The 21,452-nt window shown below is 52.3% G+C and overlaps 1 protein-coding gene across 1 annotated transcript in view; it reads right to left on the reverse strand.

Moving 5' to 3' along the window:
- Positions 1 to 21,452, reverse strand: part of SHANK1 (SH3 and multiple ankyrin repeat domains 1) — a 48,059-nt gene that overhangs the window by 6,035 nt on the left and 20,572 nt on the right. Inside the window, exons 15-23 of the mRNA XM_008576028.1 lie at positions 15,912 to 15,994; positions 15,556 to 15,680; positions 14,368 to 14,503; positions 14,016 to 14,096; positions 13,427 to 13,450; positions 13,167 to 13,235; positions 12,467 to 12,585; positions 2,427 to 2,523; positions 7 to 279 (exon numbers count right to left, since the gene is read on the reverse strand). Of these exons, the coding sequence (XP_008574250.1) occupies positions 7 to 279; positions 2,427 to 2,523; positions 12,467 to 12,585; positions 13,167 to 13,235; positions 13,427 to 13,450; positions 14,016 to 14,096; positions 14,368 to 14,503; positions 15,556 to 15,680; positions 15,912 to 15,994 (1,007 nt within the window). The remainder of the gene's footprint in view (positions 1 to 6; positions 280 to 2,426; positions 2,524 to 12,466; positions 12,586 to 13,166; positions 13,236 to 13,426; positions 13,451 to 14,015; positions 14,097 to 14,367; positions 14,504 to 15,555; positions 15,681 to 15,911; positions 15,995 to 21,452) is intronic.

Below are 21,452 nucleotides of genomic sequence, written 5' to 3' on the forward strand. Positions count from 1 at the left end.
TCTCACGGCCGCCCCCGCGGGCGTCAGGAGGGGAGGGCCCATCAAAAGACGAGGGGGAAGAGGCGGGGAGGGGGCCGCCTGAGCCGGGGTTGAAGGGGACTCCCCTGAGGGAGGGAGTGAGACGGCCTGAGGAAGAGGGGGCCGGAGGTGTGCTGTAGGGGGGCTCCGGTGGGGAGGTGGTGGGTGGCGGGGGGATGTCCTCCGAACCAGGCACGGACAGGCTGCGGCTGAATTTCATGGCTGGGGGTGCTAGGTAGGGTCTGTCATCTTCTGCAGCCCCTGGGGAGACACAGAGAATGGAGGAGTGGGGCCTTGGGGGGGGTCTCTCTGCTCCCCTCTCTCTTAGAACCACATACTAATAACAATAAAGGAGGCAGCCAGCATGTGCTAGGGTATTCGCATGGATTATAATGCCCAGGGCTCTCCCAGCTATGGGAAACCCAAATCCGCTTTCGTACGACGAACAGGTTGTGCACTGCACAACAGCCAACAGCGGGGACAGCAAGCGGAGGCGGGGGCCTGAAGTTCAGCTGAACTTCCTCCCCGAACCAGGAGGGGGCGCCCTGTTTTCTAATTCGCACAAAGGCTCGGTGTATGCTAGTGGTGGCTTGGGGTGAACGAAAGTGGCTTGAGCTGGGAAGGGATCGTCATATTTATGTGCGTGGTTATATGTTCCTTTTCATGTACCTTGTGAATGCAGGAAAGAAATGCAATTAGCACATCGAACCTGTGATTTTACAGATAGAACTGCTTGGGATGAGGCCAATGTTTAAAAGAGGGAGCCAATTCATAGAAAAATGTTAGGTAAATGATTAGATACAGGTAACCTCACAGATGTAAGACTCATACTGGTAGACCATGAATGCTGGAAGTTGGATTCAATTGGCAAAACAACTCCAGGAGGCTTGGAGGAGTTAAGTCTTTGCCTATTTGTCACCTGTCAGGGCCTGGTCTTCCACCCTCTTCTTGTCTCTCACTACTCTCTCTCAACTGGTGTCCATCCTCATTCACTACCTCTCTGCTGCCAACTCCCACGTTCATGTCTGCGGCTCCATCCTCTCCCCTGAGCTCCAGGCTCCTATATCCAAATGCCCACATCCACTTGGAAGCCTCACAGGCATCTCAAATGCCAAAGGTTCCAAACCAAGCTTCTGAACTCATCCCCAGCAGACTCCCCCCATCTCACAGTCTCTCCATCTCAGCAAATGGCAGCCTGTCCTTCTAGCTGCTCAGACCAAACACCTTGGAGTCATCCATGGTTGCTTGCTTCCTCACTCACTCACATCCAGTCCACCAGCAAATCCTGCTGATTCAAAATGCATCCAGAATCCAACCCCTTCTCATCCCCCCTGGGTCACCACCCTGGGCCAGCCACCATTAAATCCTATCTGGACAGCAATAGCTGTCACTTCCTCTCTGGTCTCCTGGCTTCTGGCCCCCCTGCCCATTCTAGTACACACACAGCAACCAGAGGGATACTGTTAAAACCCAAGTCAGTTCACATTCTTCCTCAGCTCAGAGCCTTTCTGTGGACCCACCCTCTCTCAAAGTAAAAGTTCAAATCCTCAGCATGACTCACCACACCAGATCCTGCAGGACATGGGTCCTGTGCCCTCTTTGCCCTCATGTCTGGTGTTCTCTCCCATGCTCCCTCAGCTCTCTGGCCCATCTGGCCTCATCCCTGTTCTGTAAACACATGAGGCTCAGTCCTACCTCAGGACCTTTGCACAGGCTGTTCTCTGTGCCCGGAATGCCTTACCTCCAGATATCCCTATAGTTCTTCACTTCATCTCCAGGTTTCAGCTCAAACTTGCCCTCCCCAGCAATCCTGATCTCTTTTATCTTACTCTACTTCCCCCCCCCTTTTTTCCCATAGCACTTACCACTGTTAACATACTACATAATTTTCTTGCTTATTATCCCTATAATCTACTGTCGTCTTCCCCTGCTAGAAGGCAAGCTCTGTGAGGGCAGGGCCATTTAGTCTGTTTTGTTCACTGACATATCCCCAGCAGTCTAGGAAATTCCTGGCATATGGTAGGTGCTCAAGAAACATTTGTTGAATAAATGAATGAATGAATGAATGAATGAAATCAGGTATAGAGAAGGAACCAGGGTCTGTGGTGGGGGCTTTGACTCATTGCATGCAGGCAGGGGCAATAATGTCCCCGTTTTCTAGAGCCCAAGGCCCGGAGAAGTGAAGCCTCTCGCCCTGGGTCACACAGCTGGGAAGGAGAGCCAGGATTCATACCCAAGTTTTCCCAGCTCCAAAATCTGAGCTCTTTGCCCAACTTGATGGAACTAGGGTCACATATGGAAGTAGAAAAGAACATTTTCAAGCCCCTTTGCTTCCTCTATAAAACTATCATCTTCCCGGCCTCACCCTGGGCCCCACATCCCTTATACCCACCCTGCAGGGGACATACCAATAGATTTTTGCCGGAGCATAAGCCCAGGTCCTGGAGGCAGGAAAGAAGGACGTTCATAACTTGGCTGGGAGCGGTGATGGGGATCGAAGCTCGACTTCGGGGTGGCAGTCATTGTGGGAGAGAGAAAAGATAGCAGAGAAAGATCAGTCAGGGCATGAAGACTCATGGCTTCTCCACACAGCCATCTCCCATTCCTTCTCCAAGCCTCTGCAGGAACGGAGAGCTGCATGAAGAAGGTGGAAGGGAATTCTGGGGGAAGGGAAAGTCTGGGCAGGAGGGAGAAAGAAAGGAGAAGAAAGCAGATTATTAGTCGACCCTGTGTTCTACTTCCCATATCAATCACTAATCTGGGCACTTAATTCCTCTTGTCACTACCCATGTCCAAATCCCTACCATCAGTCACCTGGAGGGCTGCAGTAGCTTCCTCCCCCATCTCCCTGTGACCACCCTTGTCCCCTTACCCCTTTCTGGTCTGTTTTCCACACAAAAATCAGAGGGATCTTTCAAAAAGAAAGTCAGGGTGTGCTATTACCCTGCTTGAAATCCTCCAGTAACATCCCATATCAGTTAGAAGGGGATCTGAATTCCCACCTCTGGCCAGAGGGAGACACTGTTGGTGCCTGCCCAGATCCCCTTGACAGAGATATGCCACCATCCCCCCCTACTATGAGTGTCACCTGCCTGCGGCTCTGAAGAATCACCCTTCTCCAATGGAATCGACTTGCCCAAGCCGTTACATGTGCCTGATTGTCTGAGCAGCCCACAGCCAATGACTAAACGGTATGGAAGTACAAGGCAAGACTAACTCCGTGGTGCACCTCACACTCCAGAGCTCCCCATGGGATCAAGCGGAAGGCAGACTCCAGCGGGGACTTTGTCTGCTAACCCCCTTCTGCAGTCCTTTCCTGCTTCCCTCACTCCCTTAAGGTTCTCCTTTAGTGTCTATTGGCTCAAGAATCCCTGTCTCAGGCTCTGATTCGAGGAAGCCCAGCCTCTACCTCCACCTTCTGCTTGCTCCTTCTGTTCCCACCACATCCCACCTCTTCCTGCTCCTCCAGCAAGCCCAGGTCTAGCCTTGCTTGAGAACACCCGGTTCTTCTCTTTGCAGTGACTTTCCTCCTTATTGTCACAGGCTCCTTTTTATCTTTAACTTCTCTACTCACATGTCCCCTCCTCAGTGAGATCTTCCCTGCCAATCCTCTGTCACTGTCTACCACATTTCCCTGTCCTGAAACTCTCCCGTTTACTTGCTTGTTGTTTGCATTTAATAGCATAGTATATCCGCTCCCATGGAAGCTCCCTGAAGGCAGGGGTGACTTATCCCAGGCACTGCAGCTACAGTGACCAGGGCCCACCATACTTTCAGGGGAAATGTTTTAGATTTTTTCTAAGTAGAAGGGGAAAAAATGAATAAAATCCAGCCTGGATAATTATTTGTCTTTGCACCAACACAATCATAAAATATAAATTTTATTTTATTCTTTAGGAGAAAGGGCAAAAGTGCAAAGACTCTCATAATGAAGTCATAATGAAGCCTGCATGAGGGTAGAGACTGTCTGTCTTGCTCCTTGCTCAGTCCCGAGTCCCCAAACAGGGCTTGATCAAACAAGCACATATTGAACGAACGAGTAATGCGTCAACACCAGGCATTGCTGGGCCCTGCCTCCCCGGCTTCTGCCAGGTGACCCCGTATATCTCCCTTTTCCATCTCTGAGACCAGAAGTGCAGAGAAAGGAAATCCTCTCAGGATGGAATCCCAACCTGTGGGGTGGGATCCTCACCTCCTGCCATGTCCCCTTCTACCCCCTTGCTTTAGCCATTCAAACCTTTCCCAGTTCTCTGAATTCCCTGTGCTGTTTCTCACCTCAGAGCCTCAGCATATGCTGTTCCCTCTACCTGGAACATCCTTTCCCTGCGCTCTTCGTGGGAAGGCTCCTTGTCATCCTGGGCCTCCACTCTGGCCTGGTTGTCCCTTTCCCCTAGATCTGCATGGTCCCATACGGTAGCCACTAGCCATTCAGATTAAATTTCAATTAGTGTAAATTACTTAAAAGAAAATCCTATTCCTCCATTGCAATGTCACATTTCAAGTGTTCAAAAGTCACCTATGGCTGCTGTCTACTGTGTTGGACAGTGCAGATGTGGGACATTTCCATCATCACGGGACGTTCTATTGGATGACACTGGCCTGGACATTCCTAGGGCCCGTATTACCTCTTTCACCACACTCACTTCCCTGGATTGGGACTGTCTATTTCTATATTTCTCCCACTAATTCATTTCAAAAATATTTACTGAATACCTCCTCTGTGCCAGGGACTGTTCTAGATGCTGCAGGTGCAACAAATTAGACAAATGTCCTGGCCCACACAAAGAACAAGCAGGCCATAAACAAAATAAATTAGTAAAATATAACATGGGTCAGATGGAGGTAAGGGAATGGAGAGAGGGAGAGTATAATTTAAAATAAGGCAGTCAAGAAAGGCCTCACTGAGAAGGTATTATTTGAACAAACTCCTGAAGGAGGTGAAGAAGGGAGTCATGCAGATATGTAGGAGAAGAATATTCCAGGCAGACAGAACAGCAGGTGCAAAAGCCCTGGGGTGAGAATAAGCCTGGCATGCTCAAGAAATAACAAGGAGGACAGTGTGTCTGAAGCTGGGGAGCCAGGGACTGAGGGATGGAAGTTGAGGTAGCAGAAGTGGTAGAAGGGCAGGATTGGGTGGGACCTGCAAGTTTCAGGTTTCCTTCAGATTTCAGCTTCAATGTCTCCTTCCTAGAGAGGATTCTTCTGTAACTCCCTTAAATTATGTCAGTTTAGAGTCATCATTATTATTTGCTTCCTTGTTTACTGTCTGTCTCCCTGGTCATGGAGCCTATCCAATATCTATTCTACTCTTCTTTGGTAAGAAAACCCTAATCTTATTTGGCACCTATTGAGAGACTACATTTCCAGCCTCCCTTGCAGCTAGGTATAGCCATGTGACTAAGGCCAGCCCAGATGCATAAGTGGAAGTGTTGTGTGTTACCCAAGAGGCAGCAAGGTACTCTCTTTTGCCCTTCTGCCTTTCCACCCTTTCTTATTTCTGCTACCTGGAATGCTGGTGCCATAGCTAGAGCTACAGCAATCACCTTGGACTATGAGGCCACTTTGTGGTTGGAAGCAAGGCTAGTATGGTGGAGCAGAAATTTAGAGAAGGATCTGGGTCTTCATGGCCATGGAGGCTGCTGACCAGCCTGAGACTCCCTGCCTCAGACTTCTTTAACATGAGAGAAATAAAAGCATTTATTTTGTTCAAGCCACTGTTATTTTTTTTCTCACATACAGCAGAATCCAATTCTGCTACATTCCACTTCACCCCAAATGTAAATTCTCTAAAGGAAGTGACCTTGTTTGACCAGTTCACGCCTACATCCTCAGAGCCCAGCAGCCAATCATGCACATAGTAGGTGCTCAATAAATATTTTAGAATAAAGGACTCATTGGAGGAAATATAAGAAACCCTGACAAAATGTGGGGAGGACCCCAAGTGTAAACCCCAGTCCTATTCTTCTGAACACCCTGATCAACAGCACAGGTCCAGCTCCAAGAAGGCATCAGGACGTGTCTCCTGAATGCATCCCACTTTTGACCTATTTCCCCCCATTCTGCTTGTCTCTGAGTGATTCTCAGCCTGCCCAATTCTCAGCTTTACTGAATGTTTTTCTCTTCCTCTTTCCTCCTTAAGCCTCAGCCAAATACTCTGCTTGGTTTTCTGTCCTGACCTGCAGCTGTGTGGTATCAGGAAACAGAATACTGAAAAAGATATATCATGCGGTGGCACAGAGAGAGAGAAGTGGCAAGTAGAGGGAGGCATTTTGCAGTGCCATTTTGCCTGCTACTTTCTGTGTATGTCCTCACTGAATCTTCAAGCAAACTTGTGAGTTAGGGTTGATTATATTCATTTTGATGATAATGAAAGAGGCTGTGGGCCAGAGAGAAGAAGGATCTTGTCCTAGATAAGCCAGTGAGTAAGGAGGAGATGAAAGAGGCATCTCAGAAAACAGATCAGAGTTGTTAGAAAATCCTAAGATCAAATAAAATGTGTGAAGAAAGGGGTACAAAGAGTAAAGACAAGGTTGTACGACCAGTCTGAAAGGATGCAGGGCTGCTGAGGGGCAGAAGAAGGCTCCAGAAGACACTAAGTACAGAGTCTAGGCTGGGAGCGCAGCAAGGGGCGGGTGATGAAGAGGAGGGAAGGATGGTGGGAAGAGCATTCTGCATGATGCATAGGTGGGGGTGGGGGGTCAGGTGACAGACGAGGTGTCAGGGTGACAGAGGAGGGATCAGGGTGACAGGGCAGGGGTCATGGTAATAGTGGGTAGAGAAGGTTCAGAGTGAGAGAAGAGAGTGCAGAGTGATGGGGGAGACATTATATTTGCAAACTGACAGAAGACACTTCGATGTGGGAGAGGAGGGATCAAAAAGTGAGTTAGCTGGACACAAGAGAGTGACAGAGGAGACGTCAGACTGACAGAGAAGCCATAATACTGTCTGAGGAGGCATTGAACTGACTGCCTATGAAGTGGAATGACCCCAGATGGGGCAGGCTGACCTCTGTCCACAAACGGGGAGCACCCTCTCCCGTAGAGAGGGGTAGCCAGTCATGATGCTCCAGCTACACATGACATCATTGGCTGCGGTGCAGACTCCTCCTCAGTGAGTTGGCCTGCAGGTCAGGCTCTCCAGTCGTCTTGTGGGTCTGGTGCCCCAGTGCCAGTGTGTGCCTCGTGCTGGGACACAGCTGACAACGGGCTGGGTAATTCCTGCTAAGGAGACAGCCCCTAAGAGAGGTCAGAGGTGAGAGAACCGAGAGGGAGACAGATGGAGAGAAAAAGATGGGGGCACAGGGACAGAGGTGGCGAGGCAGACATAGACAAAGACAGAGATGAGAAGACAGACAGAGACAGAGATGTGGAGACAGAGATAGAGAGATGGAAACAGATGGGAGACAGAGATAGAGAGACAGAGACAAAGGTGGAGATACAGAGGTGGAAAGACAAAGATAGTGATGGGGAAAGAGGTACAGAGATAGGGAAGATTAGAGATGGAGAAAAGAGAGAGAGAGACGGGGAGACAGAGACAGAGATGGGGATCCCAAAAGGGGAGAGACAAAGATTGGGAGACATGAAGAGAAATGACACAGTGATGTGAAGAAAGGGGGACCGAGAGAGGCAGGGAGGGAATGGCAGTCCTGATAGGGCCTGACACGGAGAGGGTCATAGCAGCCCCAGCAGGGCAGGACAGAAGCAGCGAGTGCAGCCAAGAGGGAGTGATAAAAATAATCAGAGGGAGAAACTGAGTTGAGAGGAAGGTTAAAACCAGCACCTATGTTGAGACTAGGGGACAAGGGTGTCAGCGACCAGGCAACAGAGACAGTAGCTGAGAAAGCCAAGGCCATACAGAAGGCACAGACAGATGGACAGCAGAGCCCTAGGAGGAGACACAGCCCAAGAGGCGCCTTGACCTAAAGCAGATCTGCCTGGGCTCTGTGACCTCCGCTGTCGGCATCAGCGGGCCTTCTTCCTCACCCCCTTTAGGTTGTATGCAAAGGTGTGTCTATTGGGAAGGGCTGAAATCTCCCAATTTCCAAGTTATTAAACAGTGGCATTTTACACAAGGATTTGCTCCTGTTCCTTGTTGTGCAGACCTGACCCAAGAAGCCTTGAGGCAACACTGTGCCCCACACTGTCTCTGGTCTAGATGCAGAGGGGTCCAAGCAGGAGAGTGAAGAGGGGAGAGAAGCTGAAATGAATGGGAGACTGAGACAAATGGCAGAATAGGACCAGACACCAAGAGAGGCCACCAAGATGCAGAAACCTCACGAAGGGGCCTCTGCATTGACTGAGAGGTGGGAAAGATCAGGATGGCAGGTGAGAGGGGACAGAAAGATCCCCTAACATGAGAGGGAGGCTTGGGGAAGGCCAAGACACAGAACCCAGAAGTGAGAGAAGAAAGGGGGAGGTTCTACAGGGCAAATGACGTCTGGCTTCCTGGACACGGAGGAAAAAAGTCCCCACGGAAGAGCTCAGGTGAGTGCCTGCAAGTTTCCCGTCTAGGAAGTTGGGGCAGGTGGGCAGCTGGTTTTATTATTGGCTGGTGCCTGGGCCCATCTGTGGGGAGGGGTCTTTGGAGCTCAGATGTCAACTTCCAAGAGGGCCAGGATCTTGTTTGTCCTGTAGCTGAGTTCACACAGGATGGGCCTAGTACCATGGCTGCCTGGTACATCATGGGTGCTCCACACATTTGTTGAATAAATGAAAACAGGACTTGCTCTAATCTATTATTAGAGACTCTGCACCTAGTCTGATGTGCTGTTGCAGGGTCTCTAGTATCGTGGGGTCTCTGAGGTACATGCGGGGTTCACTGCTGAGTCACAGTGGGGTCTCTAGTTTGTTCTTTTCTATCCCGAGGGGTCACCATTTATTGAGAGCTTGCTGTGACGGAGTTAATCTCATTTAATCCTTGTAAGAACTGGGCAAGGTTGGCTTTAGCCCCATCTTACAGAACAGGAAACTGAGATGCAGAGAAATTAAGTAACATGGTCCAACATGGCACATTAAGTTAGTGGAGGTCAGAATTTGAATCCACATTCATCTGTTGCTATAGAGTTTCCAGGGATCAACAACAAAGGTGAACACCTGGGTGAGGTTTACAGACTCGGGAGGGAAGTCAGAGTGAGGCGAGGGTAAGACACAGATTGGAAGGAGGAACGAAGAAATGGGATTGTTGAGGGGTACATCCCAGGCCTCCAAAAAATGTTAAATGAGTGAATGGATATGCTGGTGTTCTGCATCTAAGTCCACTTAAAATCTTTTACCCTTAGAATGGTGTGCAGCAGAGTTTCTCAACCAGAGGTGGCTTTGGCCCCCACATGACATTGGGCAGTACCTGGAGATATTTGCTACTGGCATCTAGAGGGTAGAGGTCAGGGAGGCTGCTAAACATCCTACAATGCACAGGACACCCCCTAAAACTAAGAATAATCTAGCTCCCAATACAGTCAATTCTAGTTATTTGTTGTAGTCATGTTCTATAAAGTCACCACACACTTTTGTCACCAGACCAATATATAACATTTTTAGTGTGTTTCTGTGGAAAGACACCTTATTTAACATATATTGTTGATTCATTAACATTGAGCTCATGGCCAACACACTGTACGTCACACCTGAAAGAAGCTTATCTAACACATATTCTCTCCATAAGGCACATTACAGCCTTCTTGTGCTTAGGAACACTAGATGGCATGTCAGCACTTTGCTTGGGGGACATTTAAAACATGGAAATAACCAATAAAAAGCACAAAGATACAAAAAATGTGGCACTAAGTAGACCAAGAAAAGGACACTTGCTTACAGTTTAAGGGCTGATATGAGAAAGCAGAACATTGCCTTGTTCAACCTCAGCTAGGAGCTGTGCATAGGGTGACTCAAAATTTTCTCTGCTTTGCACACATCCAAGAATAACTGCAAAAATCCCACGGATATTGATTTTTGGGGTCCAAATGAATTTTGGTGAGTAGGAGACTTCCCAAATAATAATAAAGATCAACGGTGTCAATAGTACAGACGTTAGGAACCCTGGTTTAGGGGAAAAGAACTTGGATCTCAGTTCTGATTGGACACACACTTGCTGAGAGACCTCAGGCAAGTCAACTCACATCTCCAAGACTCTGTTTTATCTTCTGTAAAATGGGGATGGTCTCTCTTCCTATCCTTCCCTCCTTCCCGGGTGGTTGTGAAGAACGTTGCTGAGGAATCATAAGATGGTAGTGGAGGCTGAGTGAAGACAGAAGCTCAGAGAAGAAAAAAAAAATCAGTGACAAAAAAATAGAAGCCCAGGGGAGGTAGATTTGGGCTCCATAGAAGGAAGAACTTTCTAGAGGTCCACCCACATATAGAATAACAACAACTGGAGGTGGTGAGCTCCTTGCCTTCAGAGGCATTCAAGCACAGGCTGTTAGAAGACTGGAGAAAGAGGCAGAGGGGATTTGAAAATAAGAGGTGGTGACTAGGCTAGATTCTGGCTGATGTCCCCAGATGATAGCTTGGGAGTCTACGGAACTCAGAGCCGGATGTGAAATTTCAAAAAATCCAGGTTGAGTGTTTTGGGGAATGGCAAGATGACTTGCCCCAGATCAGAGGGCACTGGAGAAACATCTCTCAAACAAGGGAAAAGGGGAAAGAAGGAAACCACCACTTGTTGACAGCCTGCTGTGCTGGAAGTTGATCTCATTTAATCCTACTGAAACCAGCAAGGTCAGCTTTAACCCCATTTGACAGAGTAGGAAACGGAGATGCAGAGAAATTAAGTAGTGTGGTCCAAAGTGACACAATAAGTTAGAGGAATTTAGTATCTGAAGTCACGTGGGCCTGGTTCTAAGGCCCAGGTACTTGGGATTCTTACACTGAACTTGTGGGGAGGTGGGCAGGGAAGATGACCCTAATAGACTCAGAGATTTCGAATTCCTTCAGAAACCAAGCACCTGGGTAAAGTGAGGGCTTGTTGCCTGTCGGGCACTCTGCCAAGACCTGAGAAGTGGCCAAGGACCCTCCACCTCTAAATCGGAAAGAAATTTCAGAAGCTCTGGTACAAAATTTGTCCCATGCTCTTGATTCTTGTAAAAGGATAAGATCCTTTAGAGCAGGTAGTGTAACTCTTAAGAGGGGTTGTGGATAGAGGTCAGGGGGGCCTGTGCACTCGGACAAGAATGAACGGTATGTCTTTATTTTCATTATCCTCCAATGAAAACTTGACCCTTCCTCAGTTAGGGCTGTACACAGCAAATCCTACTAGTCTCAGCAAAACCTGCGACTGTCCCCCAGCAGACTTCATAGATATTCCCATATCCCATCACGGTGGTGCAGATTCTTGAAATAGTGTTTATACTCCTCGTGATTTTGAAATCAGAGTAGTTAAGATCCACTGCCAGATCTTGCTGTCTAATGTTGACAAAAAGGCACTGATATTACAATATCACAAATGTCGCTTTTAAAAAGTATTTTGATAACTATATTTCAGCATACCTTGCTTCTTTTGTTATCTTATGTATTGTGTTTTATGCAATTATAAGCATTATTCTGAGGACTATGCCAGCTTGCCAAAGGGGTCCATGGCCGCCTAAAAGCCAAAGAACCCAGTTTTAGAGTAAATGGCCCTTTGGCCACCAGGTGGTGGGTGTGACCTGGGCAATAGAGCCTCTGGAGGAGACAGCTGGTGGGTGGAAAAATGTGTTCTTGTGAAGAAACACAGCCCAGTGGGATGGACAGCCAGGAAGGAGCCAGGGGCCCCACCAGACGAGCCAGAGCTATGGCTGGACCATGGGCTCAGGGGCCTGAGTGCCTGGGTTGAAATCCTGGCTTCTTCTCTGAGCCCTCAGTAAATGGGCTAACAACTGCATATACTTCCCAGGATGCTTCTAAGGAATACATGAGATAATCCACATAAAACTCAGTGTCCAAAACACGATCAGCACTCACTAGAGGTTAGCCTCTTGTGGGGAAAAGCAGGCCTAGCGAGTGCGGACAGAAATAGTAATGAATATTTTAGTAACTACTATTTGTGGAGCACCTACTATTATGCTGGGGGATCTCCATCCATGACGTCATGTTGCCTTCCCTGAGACTCTTGAGGTGGGGCAGAGAGGGACAGAAAGAGGTGGAAAAAGAGAGTGAGGGTGAGGAGCAGGGATGGAAAGTGGAGAGAGGAAATGAGAGAGACAGGACTGGGGGGTGGGGCAGGTAGGAGGATGAGCGGGGAGGAAAGGAGGCCCCCGAAGTGGGGAGAAAAGAAGCTGGCCCGTTGGCTCAGTTGGCAGAGTGTGGGGGTGATAACAGCAAAGTGAGGAGAAAGGAGAGGACCCCAGGAATTGTGCCGCCCCTCCAGGATCAGCATGAAGCACAGGAAGGTCAGGAAGGGCTTTGAAAGGGGAGAGGCTCCAGGTTGGCCTGTGCACCCCTCCTCTAAAGTCTTTTCCTTACATGAGGCCGCCTACCTCAGTGGCAAAGAAGCCCTTGGGTCGGTGTTTGCCCAGGGATGCGAGGCCACCAGGCCCAGGACTCTCGCTGGCACTGATGGTCTGCTGAGCTGCAGCCAGGATTTCATCCAGTTTGTCTAGGGGGAGGCGAAGAGAGGTAGGGAGACAGCAAAATGAACCTCTGCTTTGATCTAGCTGGAGAGACTGAGCGGCCGCGGGCAGCACATAGCACGCCTTGCATGAACCAGAAAAGGGCACCCCTGCCTCCATCCCGGGGGGCGTGCAGCCCCGCTTGGAGACACACTCTCCCGGGCCCAGCGGGCAGGCCTCAGGGACAGGAGTGGGTATGGGCAAAGAACAGGACAGCTGTCCCGGGGCGGAGGCTGGGGGTGTCAGGGGGAGGGAGAAGTGAGTTTGTGGAGTGGTCGGGTATGAAGGTGATGAGTGCGGAGGTGGCAGAGGGGGCAGGGGAGGAAAGCGACTGGAGAGGATGCAGCCACTGCGGGGCTGCGGGGCTGCGGGGCTGCGGGGCTGCGGGGCTGCGGGGCTGCGGGGCTGCGGGGCTGCGGGGCTGCGGGGCTGCGGGGCTGCGGGGCTGCGGGGCTGCGGGGCTGCGGGGCTGCGGGGCTGCGGGGCTGCGGGGCTGCGGGGCTGCGGGGCTGCGGGGCTGCGGGGACGGGGCCTGGCGCGGCCGGAGAGCAGGGCTAGGCCGACTCACTGAGAGCCATCTGGTATACGGTCCGCTTCTTCTCCATGCTGGGCACCGGCGCAGGCTGCTGCTCGTACTCTGTGGGCAAAGGATACGGATGAAGGCCCAGGGCACCCGGGGGCGCAGGGCGAGGCGGGCTCGGCCCGTGGGCGCGGCCGGACGGCGTGTGCAAGCGCGACGGGGCGGTGAGGGGCCGGGGGCGGGCAGGGGCGAGCTTGCCGGCGGGTTCGGGAGACCGGGGCCCTCCCGCCAGTCCTGTGCCCACTCACCACTCTTCTTCTTCCAGGGGGAGACTAGCCCGGGGGAGAGGCAGCAGAGGAGCCAAGAGTTAGGACGTCAGGGGAGGCGAGGGGCCCCCTGTCTGGGTCGCCCGCCTCCCTCAGGGCCCGGCGGTGGGGGCGCTTAGCCGTTCGACCCGTCCCTCAGGGGAGACGGGATCCCCGGGTCCACTAGACCCGTCTGGGGCAGGGGCTCTCTCTCCTCTGTTGTTGGGGATTCGGGGAGCTAGCGGAGGGAGAGATGGAGAACAGTGGTGCGGGTGAAGTGGGACAGATAAAGAGGGGCCAGAAGGAAGGAAACAGAGCGACCCATAGAGGGAGGGTCACATACAGACCCTGAGAGAGACCCCGACAGAGAAACAGGTACGAGACAACAGAGGAAAGGAGTCTCTCGAACACCCGTTCCCAGTGACACACACGCAGGCCAGAGAGAATCTGACTCATGGATTAGGGGACAGGATGAGGACGAGGACCCCAGGTCACTAACAACGCTAACAAACTCAAGGGATGGTCCGGCCCCCTTCCTCGCTCCCGCCACCCCCCTCTTGGCCCCTCGGCCCCAGCAGCCCCCCAGGCTCACCCATCTCCTCCAGCTCTGAGGTCATAGACTTGGAACGCAGGGAGATGGTTGGGGGTGGGAGCCGTTTTGCCTGCTGGGGTGCTGAAGAGGTGACAGTGGGAGGAAGCATCAGTATCATGGGGGAGAAGCCCCCACGAGCCCCACCTCCACAGTGCTCCCAGAACTTAGAGAATAGCAGCTGTCAGCCTGCTGAGCCCTCCCTGCCTCAGTTTCTATTCAGAAGGGTCATGAAGGGTCCCTGGGGGAAGGGAAGGCCTTGGGCAGTGGGGATGGGCCATCAGGGCTCCTGAGGGTCCTAGTCTGATGGCAGCGGGGTGCCCAGGCCTGGCCACACCAGCAGGTGAAAGAGCACCTTTCTTATGGACGGCCTCATCCATGTCCGGGTGCCTGGTGACCATCACCACCTTGACCATCAGCGTGTTGCCCCCCTGGCGGATCATGTTCACCACCTGCCGGTGGCCCACCTTCACCACATTCTGCCCATTCACCTGTGGCACAGACATACCCAAATGACACTGGGTAGATGAGGGGAGGGGTGCTTTCATTCAGCTTGAGTCCCCAAGAAAGTGGCCTCCTAGGCCGCGCTGTCTATGACCCTCTCCACCACTTTCCCTTACTTTTGCGAGGTCCCCCCTCCTCTCTGTAACAGCCCTGGCCCGCTCTATTCACCTTTCTTCCACTTTGTCCCTTAGTGTTGTGTGTGTGCACATGTGCATGTGTGTGTGTGTGCACACGTGCGTGCGTGTGCGTGTGTGCATGCGTGTGTGTGCACGCGTGCGTGTGTGTGCGTGTGTGTTTGCGCGTGTGTGTGCGTGTGTGTGCATGCATGTGTGTGTCTGTGCATGCGTGTGTGCGTGTGTGTGCGCGTGCGTGCGTGCGTGTGTGTGCGTGCATGTGTGTGTCTTGCGTGCGTGTGTGTGTGCGTGCATGTGTCTGTGCGTGCGTGTGCGTGTGTGTGTGCGTGCGTGCATGTATGTGTCTATGTGCGTGTGTGTGTGTGCGTGCATGTGTGTGTCTGTGCGTGTGTGTGTCTGTGCGTGCGTGTGTGCGTGTGCATGTGTGCGTGCGTGTGTGCATGCGTGTGTGCGTGCGTGTGTGTGCGCGTGCATGTGTGTGCGTGTGCGTGTGTGCATGCGTGTGTATGTGTGTGCGTGTGTGTGTGCGTGCGTGTGTGTGCGCGTGCATGTGTGTGCGTGTGCGTGTGTGCATGCGTGTGTATGTGTGTGCGTGCGCGTGCGTGTGTGCGTGTGTGTGTGCATGCGTGTGTGTGTGTGAGTGTGTGCATGTGTGTGTGTGTGTGTGTGTGTGTGTGTGTGTGTGTTGGGGGATATCTCTGTGCCACTCTTTTGAAATGCTTTCGAAAGGCCTTTAGATGGAACTGCTGAAGAAAGCAGAAGCTGGCTGGAAGGCAGGCTGGGGGCTGCGAAGCCTGGTGCCAAAGGGGAATAAAGAGTCGGGCAGCCAGATCCTGGCATGGATTATGAGGGGCCTGGGGATTTGTCACCAGAGTTCCAGGGAAGAGAAGGGGGCCAGGACTCACCTCGATGAGGAAGTCTCCCATTCGTAGTCCAGCTCGCCATGCCACGCCACCCTCGTCCACTGACTCAAGGTACTGTAGCGCCGGGAAGGCGGGGGTGGGGGTGAACTCCTCGATGGGGGTCTGCGCTGCAGACAGGGAGGAGCCGGCGGGGTCGGAGGGGAGGGGGTGGAGAGGCCGAGCAGGGGATGGGGCTCAGACCCAAGTCACGGAGGCCTCACCGTAGCTGAGGGACCAGCACCCCAGGGCGGGGTGGTGAGTGGGCTGGGGTCCCTTCCCCTCTCCATCTTCCCCCAACCCTAGCCCTGTTTCCTGGGTCAGAGAGCCCTTCTCCCATCCCCTCCCAGGCTGGCACTCACCCTTGGCTCCCCGGAGCACGAACCCAAACCCCTCACTGTCCTTCTTCTGCAGCAAGACTGTCTTTTCCTTAATGATGTAATCGCTGGCAGGGAGGCAGAAGGGATGGGGGGGGAGTGGGGGAGGGATCATGAGACACAGATTCAGTGCCCCACCTGGCAGCCCAGTGACCCAAGCCCCTGCTCCAGCATCGTTCATTGCACCTCCTAGGATCTCTCTCACCCACTCCGTGTGCATGTGCTTACAGCAGCCCTGACAGGCCTCCCCCTCAGAGCCCGGAGTGCTCTCTCCCACTCACTCTTTCCTCATTCATCCATCCATGCATCCATCCACCCATCCATTCAGCAAGTAGTTACCGAGCCCACTGTGCACCAAGCACAGTGGGAAGGATGGGGAGATAAGCCTCCAGATTACCAGACATCCTGGCTTGGGTCCCTACTAGCCACTTCCTGTCTCTGACCTTGAGCCCACGGACTTTGACCTGTTATGCCTCAGTTTCCTCATCTTTAATGGGGGACAATCACAGGCCGTACCTGATGGGGTTGCTTTCGGAGTTCAGTGGGGGTAATATAAATACAGTGTTTAGCATAGTGTGTGGCACATAGTATGTGCTCAGTAGGATTTGTTTGCTGTCCTTAGATCAAGTGCCAAGAAGACACATGAACTTTGATGATACTCCTCTAAACTCCTTTACTGTATGAATATTACAGTAGCACTTCCTGAGGTCCCTAAGCATATTGTAACATTGCTTATTCTGCACTGTCCAGTATGGTGGCCACTAGCTGCTGCATGGGGCTATTTTTATGAAAGTTAATCAAAATTAAAGTTAAAAATTCAGTTCCTCAGTCAGAGTGGCCATATGACAAAAAGCCCCATTGCCACATGTGACTAGTGGCTAGCACGTTAGACAGTGTGGATATAGAACATTTTAATCACTGCTAAATTCCGGTGGGTAGTGCTGTTTTTATATTCCCTGTTACATCTCAAATATATCTCCTGCATGCGTTCAGTATATTCTAGTAAAATGCAACCCACTCATGAATATGTTGACAGCCCCTAGTAAAGCCACCAAACCCCACCTGCATATTTGGGAAATGCTCACATATCCAGTAGAAGTCAATGAAATTCAAATACATTTCATTTATTTCAACACCTGGCCAGACTTGCTCAAACAAGAGCCCCCAACACTGATATCACCACTGACTGCCTCAGGCATACATATGCATTCAATGCCAGGAGGATCCAGTACCTCGGAATATGACGGGAATACCCAGACACACTGGCTCCAATACCACCACTTTCAGAGCACCCCCGAACACCCAGGAGCCACCAGAATGGATGCCCTGCCAGACCTCAAGCATCCTTCAGTAATGTCTGTCGCCTGTCTCAGTGCACACTTGGAGCACCTCCCCCCTTGCACATCCTAGTGTATTTCAACCATACCTAGACCCCCTCAGCATCTCCCAGTAATATCCATGCAGTCCTAACACACTCCAACAGCCAAGTGTGCTTCCCAATTACTTACCCCCACAGATTCAGCAGAACAGCCCTCCACGAATACTCCAGTATATTTCAGTAACACCCCCACACATCCCAGTATGCTCCAATAATAACTCCCCCTCACTCTGATCTCAGTATATTCCCATATCACGCCCCCTGAACACATCTCAGCACATGCCAATAATACCTAATGTGCTCTTACTGTACTTCAGCATCACCCCCCACAAGCACCCCTGTATATTCCCGTGACCCCCATGACTCCCATTGTATAATCCACACATTTGTACCACAGCAACAGTGTTCTGCGCGTGCACGTGTACTCCCACCCTGCCTTCACTCTCCTTATGGGCCTTGCTCTGCTCCGCAGCGCCCTTGTTCACTTATCCATACGCCAGCAACCGTCCTGCTCAATGTGCATCGTGGTCCAGTAAACACATCCACACCATAACCACCATGTCTTCTTCTTCCTGACCTTATATTCAACCCAGGCGTTGGCCACCTTTTTAGCTGGATGGAGCAGGTGTTGGGGGAGAAGGAGGGAAGGGCTTGAAAAGGGTGAATGGCGGGTGAAGGGAGAGGGGAAGGGACAAAGTGGGGCAGGAAGGCTCAAAAAGCAAGTGGATAGAGCCTGCTGCCTCTCCCTGACCTTGCATTCTGTGACATCCTTATCCCCGCCCTTGTCCCCATCACAAATCCTGACGGCCTCCTCTAAGACCTTATGCCTTTGCTACTCCCGTTTCCCTTCCAGGTCTCCAGGTCCCCTCAGCAGCCAGCAGTGCCCTTCAGCTCCCCTTTATTACTCACTGGCAGCAAGCTCACTTTCACTCACTCATGCCACAACCCCCGACCTGCCCCCCATCTTTCCCTCTTCCCCCTGGAATCTCTTTGACCCCCACATAAGCCTCACACCCCATACATAAGCTTTCCCCAAACACCCTGGCTCCCAATATATCAATAAAACTCCCATGGTCATGATATGCCCAAGAAGAAGCACTTGCTATGGGCCACTATGGGCTAGGCAGTATTGGAAGCCCTTCACAGGTAAATAATGCAACTGTCTCCCCACAACCAGCCTCTGAGGTAGGTATAAATACTATTTCCACTTTACAGGTGAGGAAATACAGGCACAGAAAGGTTAAGTAACTTGCCTGAGGTCACACAGTGAATAACATTCTTCAACAATACCCAAGAAAATACCTCAGTAAATGCAGTAGTAATACCCTCCACTCCACAGCACCGAATTACCTTGAGCACATATATGTCTGCTCCAGATTCACCAACAGCACTCCTCTTCAGCACCTGAGTAGTTTACCCCAGTTATGCCAACAACACAACAATGGCTAGCATTTACTGAAGTATTGCTGAATGCCGGACATTATTCCAAGCACTTTACATTTATATATTCATTTAGTTGTCACAACAACCCTGGGAGGAATTGACTGTTATGGTTCCCATTTTATAGATGAAGAAACTAAGGTACAGAGAAATAAGTTGCTTAAGATGATCATACCAACTAGAGAAGTGTCAAAGCCAAGACTTGAATTCCCCACAGGCAATCCATACACTCCAGTAGTGTCCAGACACCCCAGATCACCAGAGCGCCCCCTTTGTCTCTCCCTCTTAAGCACCCTCCCATCCATCCTGTACATGCTTCTCTCTGCTCCCCACTCCCATGACTTTCTCACCCAGTGCCCAGCTATATATGGTGTTTCCCTCTACATTCTCCTTGAACTTCCCGACTGCCCTCTTGCCCCCACAGCTTCCTGCAACTCCATAAGCTGTCTCCCCCTCTCCTCTCTGCCTCTCTCTCCACTCCTCCATGCCATCTCGAAGCTCCACATCTCCCTAACCCACCCCTATCTGTCCTCACTTCTGCAAGCCCTCATCGTACCCCATGGGACCATCCTTCCATCTCCCACTTTGCCCTGACACACCCCACATCCCCTTCCCCAAAGTGTGCTCCTCAGACTTCTGTGACCCCCTCACCCTTCTCCTACCACCTCTCTCCCTCCTTGGCTTCATCCCTCCCACACCCCCTTGTACCTCTGTGGGTGACCCCACTGCATTTCTTAAAGCCCCCAGGTTCCTCTCGTGCTCCCTCCATCGTCCTCCTCCCCTTCTCATCCATGGAAATCTCTTCCTACTTTTGCATCCTCAGCTCACTTCATCGCGCAGCCTTCCACCTCCTTTCACTTGCTTTTCATTTGCATCCCTTGCATCCTCTCTGTGCTCTCCCTGTCTTGCCCAAATCCCCACCCCCAAATCCTCTTCATATTCCCTGCATTTCCTCCTTTCCCCATTTCTCTTCTCTGAACACTCCACGCACCCCCCATGCTCCAGTATCCAGCCTTCCGCCTGCTTCAGTATTCCTCACTCTCCCACGTTCCATTCTCATCCCTCCACCCTCCTACCCAGACCCCTTTAACTCCGCCCCTCCCCCCAATATTCACTACCCATGCAGCACCCCATTCATGCTCTGTATTGCTGACTGACTACCTGCCCTGCAGGAGCTCACAAAATGCTCTCCCCCAGGCCATCCCTTGGCGATCATGAGCAGCCTCTGGAGCTCAGCAGTCAGCTCTTGTGCACCGGATCCCACACACGCGGAGACTGCAGCAGCGTCCACTCCCCCCACCCCCATCCCAAAGGTCCCTCTTGCACACCCAAGCTCCCACAGCGCAGAGCCTGCTGCTCATGGCGCCCCCTCCAGTCCTCAGCCACTCCTGGTGTACCCATCTCCATGAGCTTCTCCAAGTCCTGCCCAGAGGCCCCTCCACAGAAAAGCCAGCCCCCCCCATGCTGAGAAGTGGCACACACAGGCAGATGCAGCTCCCCATGCAGCTCAGCTGAGGCTCAGCACACATGTCCCACACAGGCAGAGGGCAGAACCAGTGGCCCAAATGCTCTCCCCACCACACACAGACCCCCTGGGGCAGGAAGAGAGACACATGGGGACAGCAACACAGACTGGGGAGTAAAGGGCCTGTGGGGGAGGGAGCAGCTCAGGCACGGGAGGGTGGGTGTTGGGAAGCACAGCCGCAGTCCCTGGGACAGACCCACTCCAACACACACACACACACACACACACACACACACACACACACACACACACACACACTCCCCAGACAGCCTCAGTATTGCTCCAAGTCACACACAGAGACAGACGCTGTCAAACAGGGACACACAGATGGACATAGCTGGGAGGTGGGCTGGGAGCCCACCATCTCTCCATCTCTGTCTCTCATACACACGCACACGCACACACACCCCCCCCACACACAGCTGCAGGCAGTTACACACACACATCGACACAGCCACACTGACACATGCACAGTCGCACAGTGACACGCAGCGGAAAAAAAGGAGGGGAGGGAAGGCTGGGGGCGGAATGCGTGTGTGATGGGAGGGGGGATGACTGTGAATGGGAGAGAGGGGTATGAATGGGGGGACTTGCCAACTCCATGAAGAGGTGTGGGGATATGGAGATCAAAGGGACAGGGCTGGGGTGTAGGCTCCTGAGAGGAAGCCACTGTGGCTCCCCACAGGGAGGGCTCCAGAGTCGGGGTGCTAAGGGTGGCAGAAAGGGCAAGTGGGTTCCAAACCCCAGAGAGGGGTCCGTTTGGAGGGCCTGACTGGGGGCAGGACCCTGGCGGAAGAGCTGAGGGGGTCCTGGAAGGGCCTGCGAGGCAGTGGAGGAAAGATTCCCAGGTCTGAGGAGTGTCTGGGGGGGCTGTGGGAGTGGGGCCCCAGGAGGGAGACGGAGATGAGAAGGTTGAGAAGAGGGGTCTGAAAAGGGTCTTGCACTGAGAGAGGTTAGGGCAGAGGGACGGAGGGGAGGAGGAGGAGCCCCGAGAGTAGGGATTAGCGGCGGGGGAGGGTGGTCGCAGCGGGCCGGGGCCTACCGGCCGGGCCGCGACACAAAAAGGGGGCGGCGCGCTCAGTTACCTGTAGATGTACCAGACGCTGCGCCGCCGGGGCCCCAGGGCCGGCCAGCTGGAGGAGAGCGCGGGGGGCGGCTGCGGCAGGGAGCCCCCAGCAGGGCC

The sequence above is a fragment of the Galeopterus variegatus genome, unplaced genomic scaffold, assembly GCF_000696425.1.
Source record: "Galeopterus variegatus unplaced genomic scaffold, G_variegatus-3.0.2 Scaffold1274, whole genome shotgun sequence".
Lineage (NCBI taxonomy): Eukaryota > Metazoa > Chordata > Mammalia > Dermoptera > Cynocephalidae > Galeopterus > Galeopterus variegatus.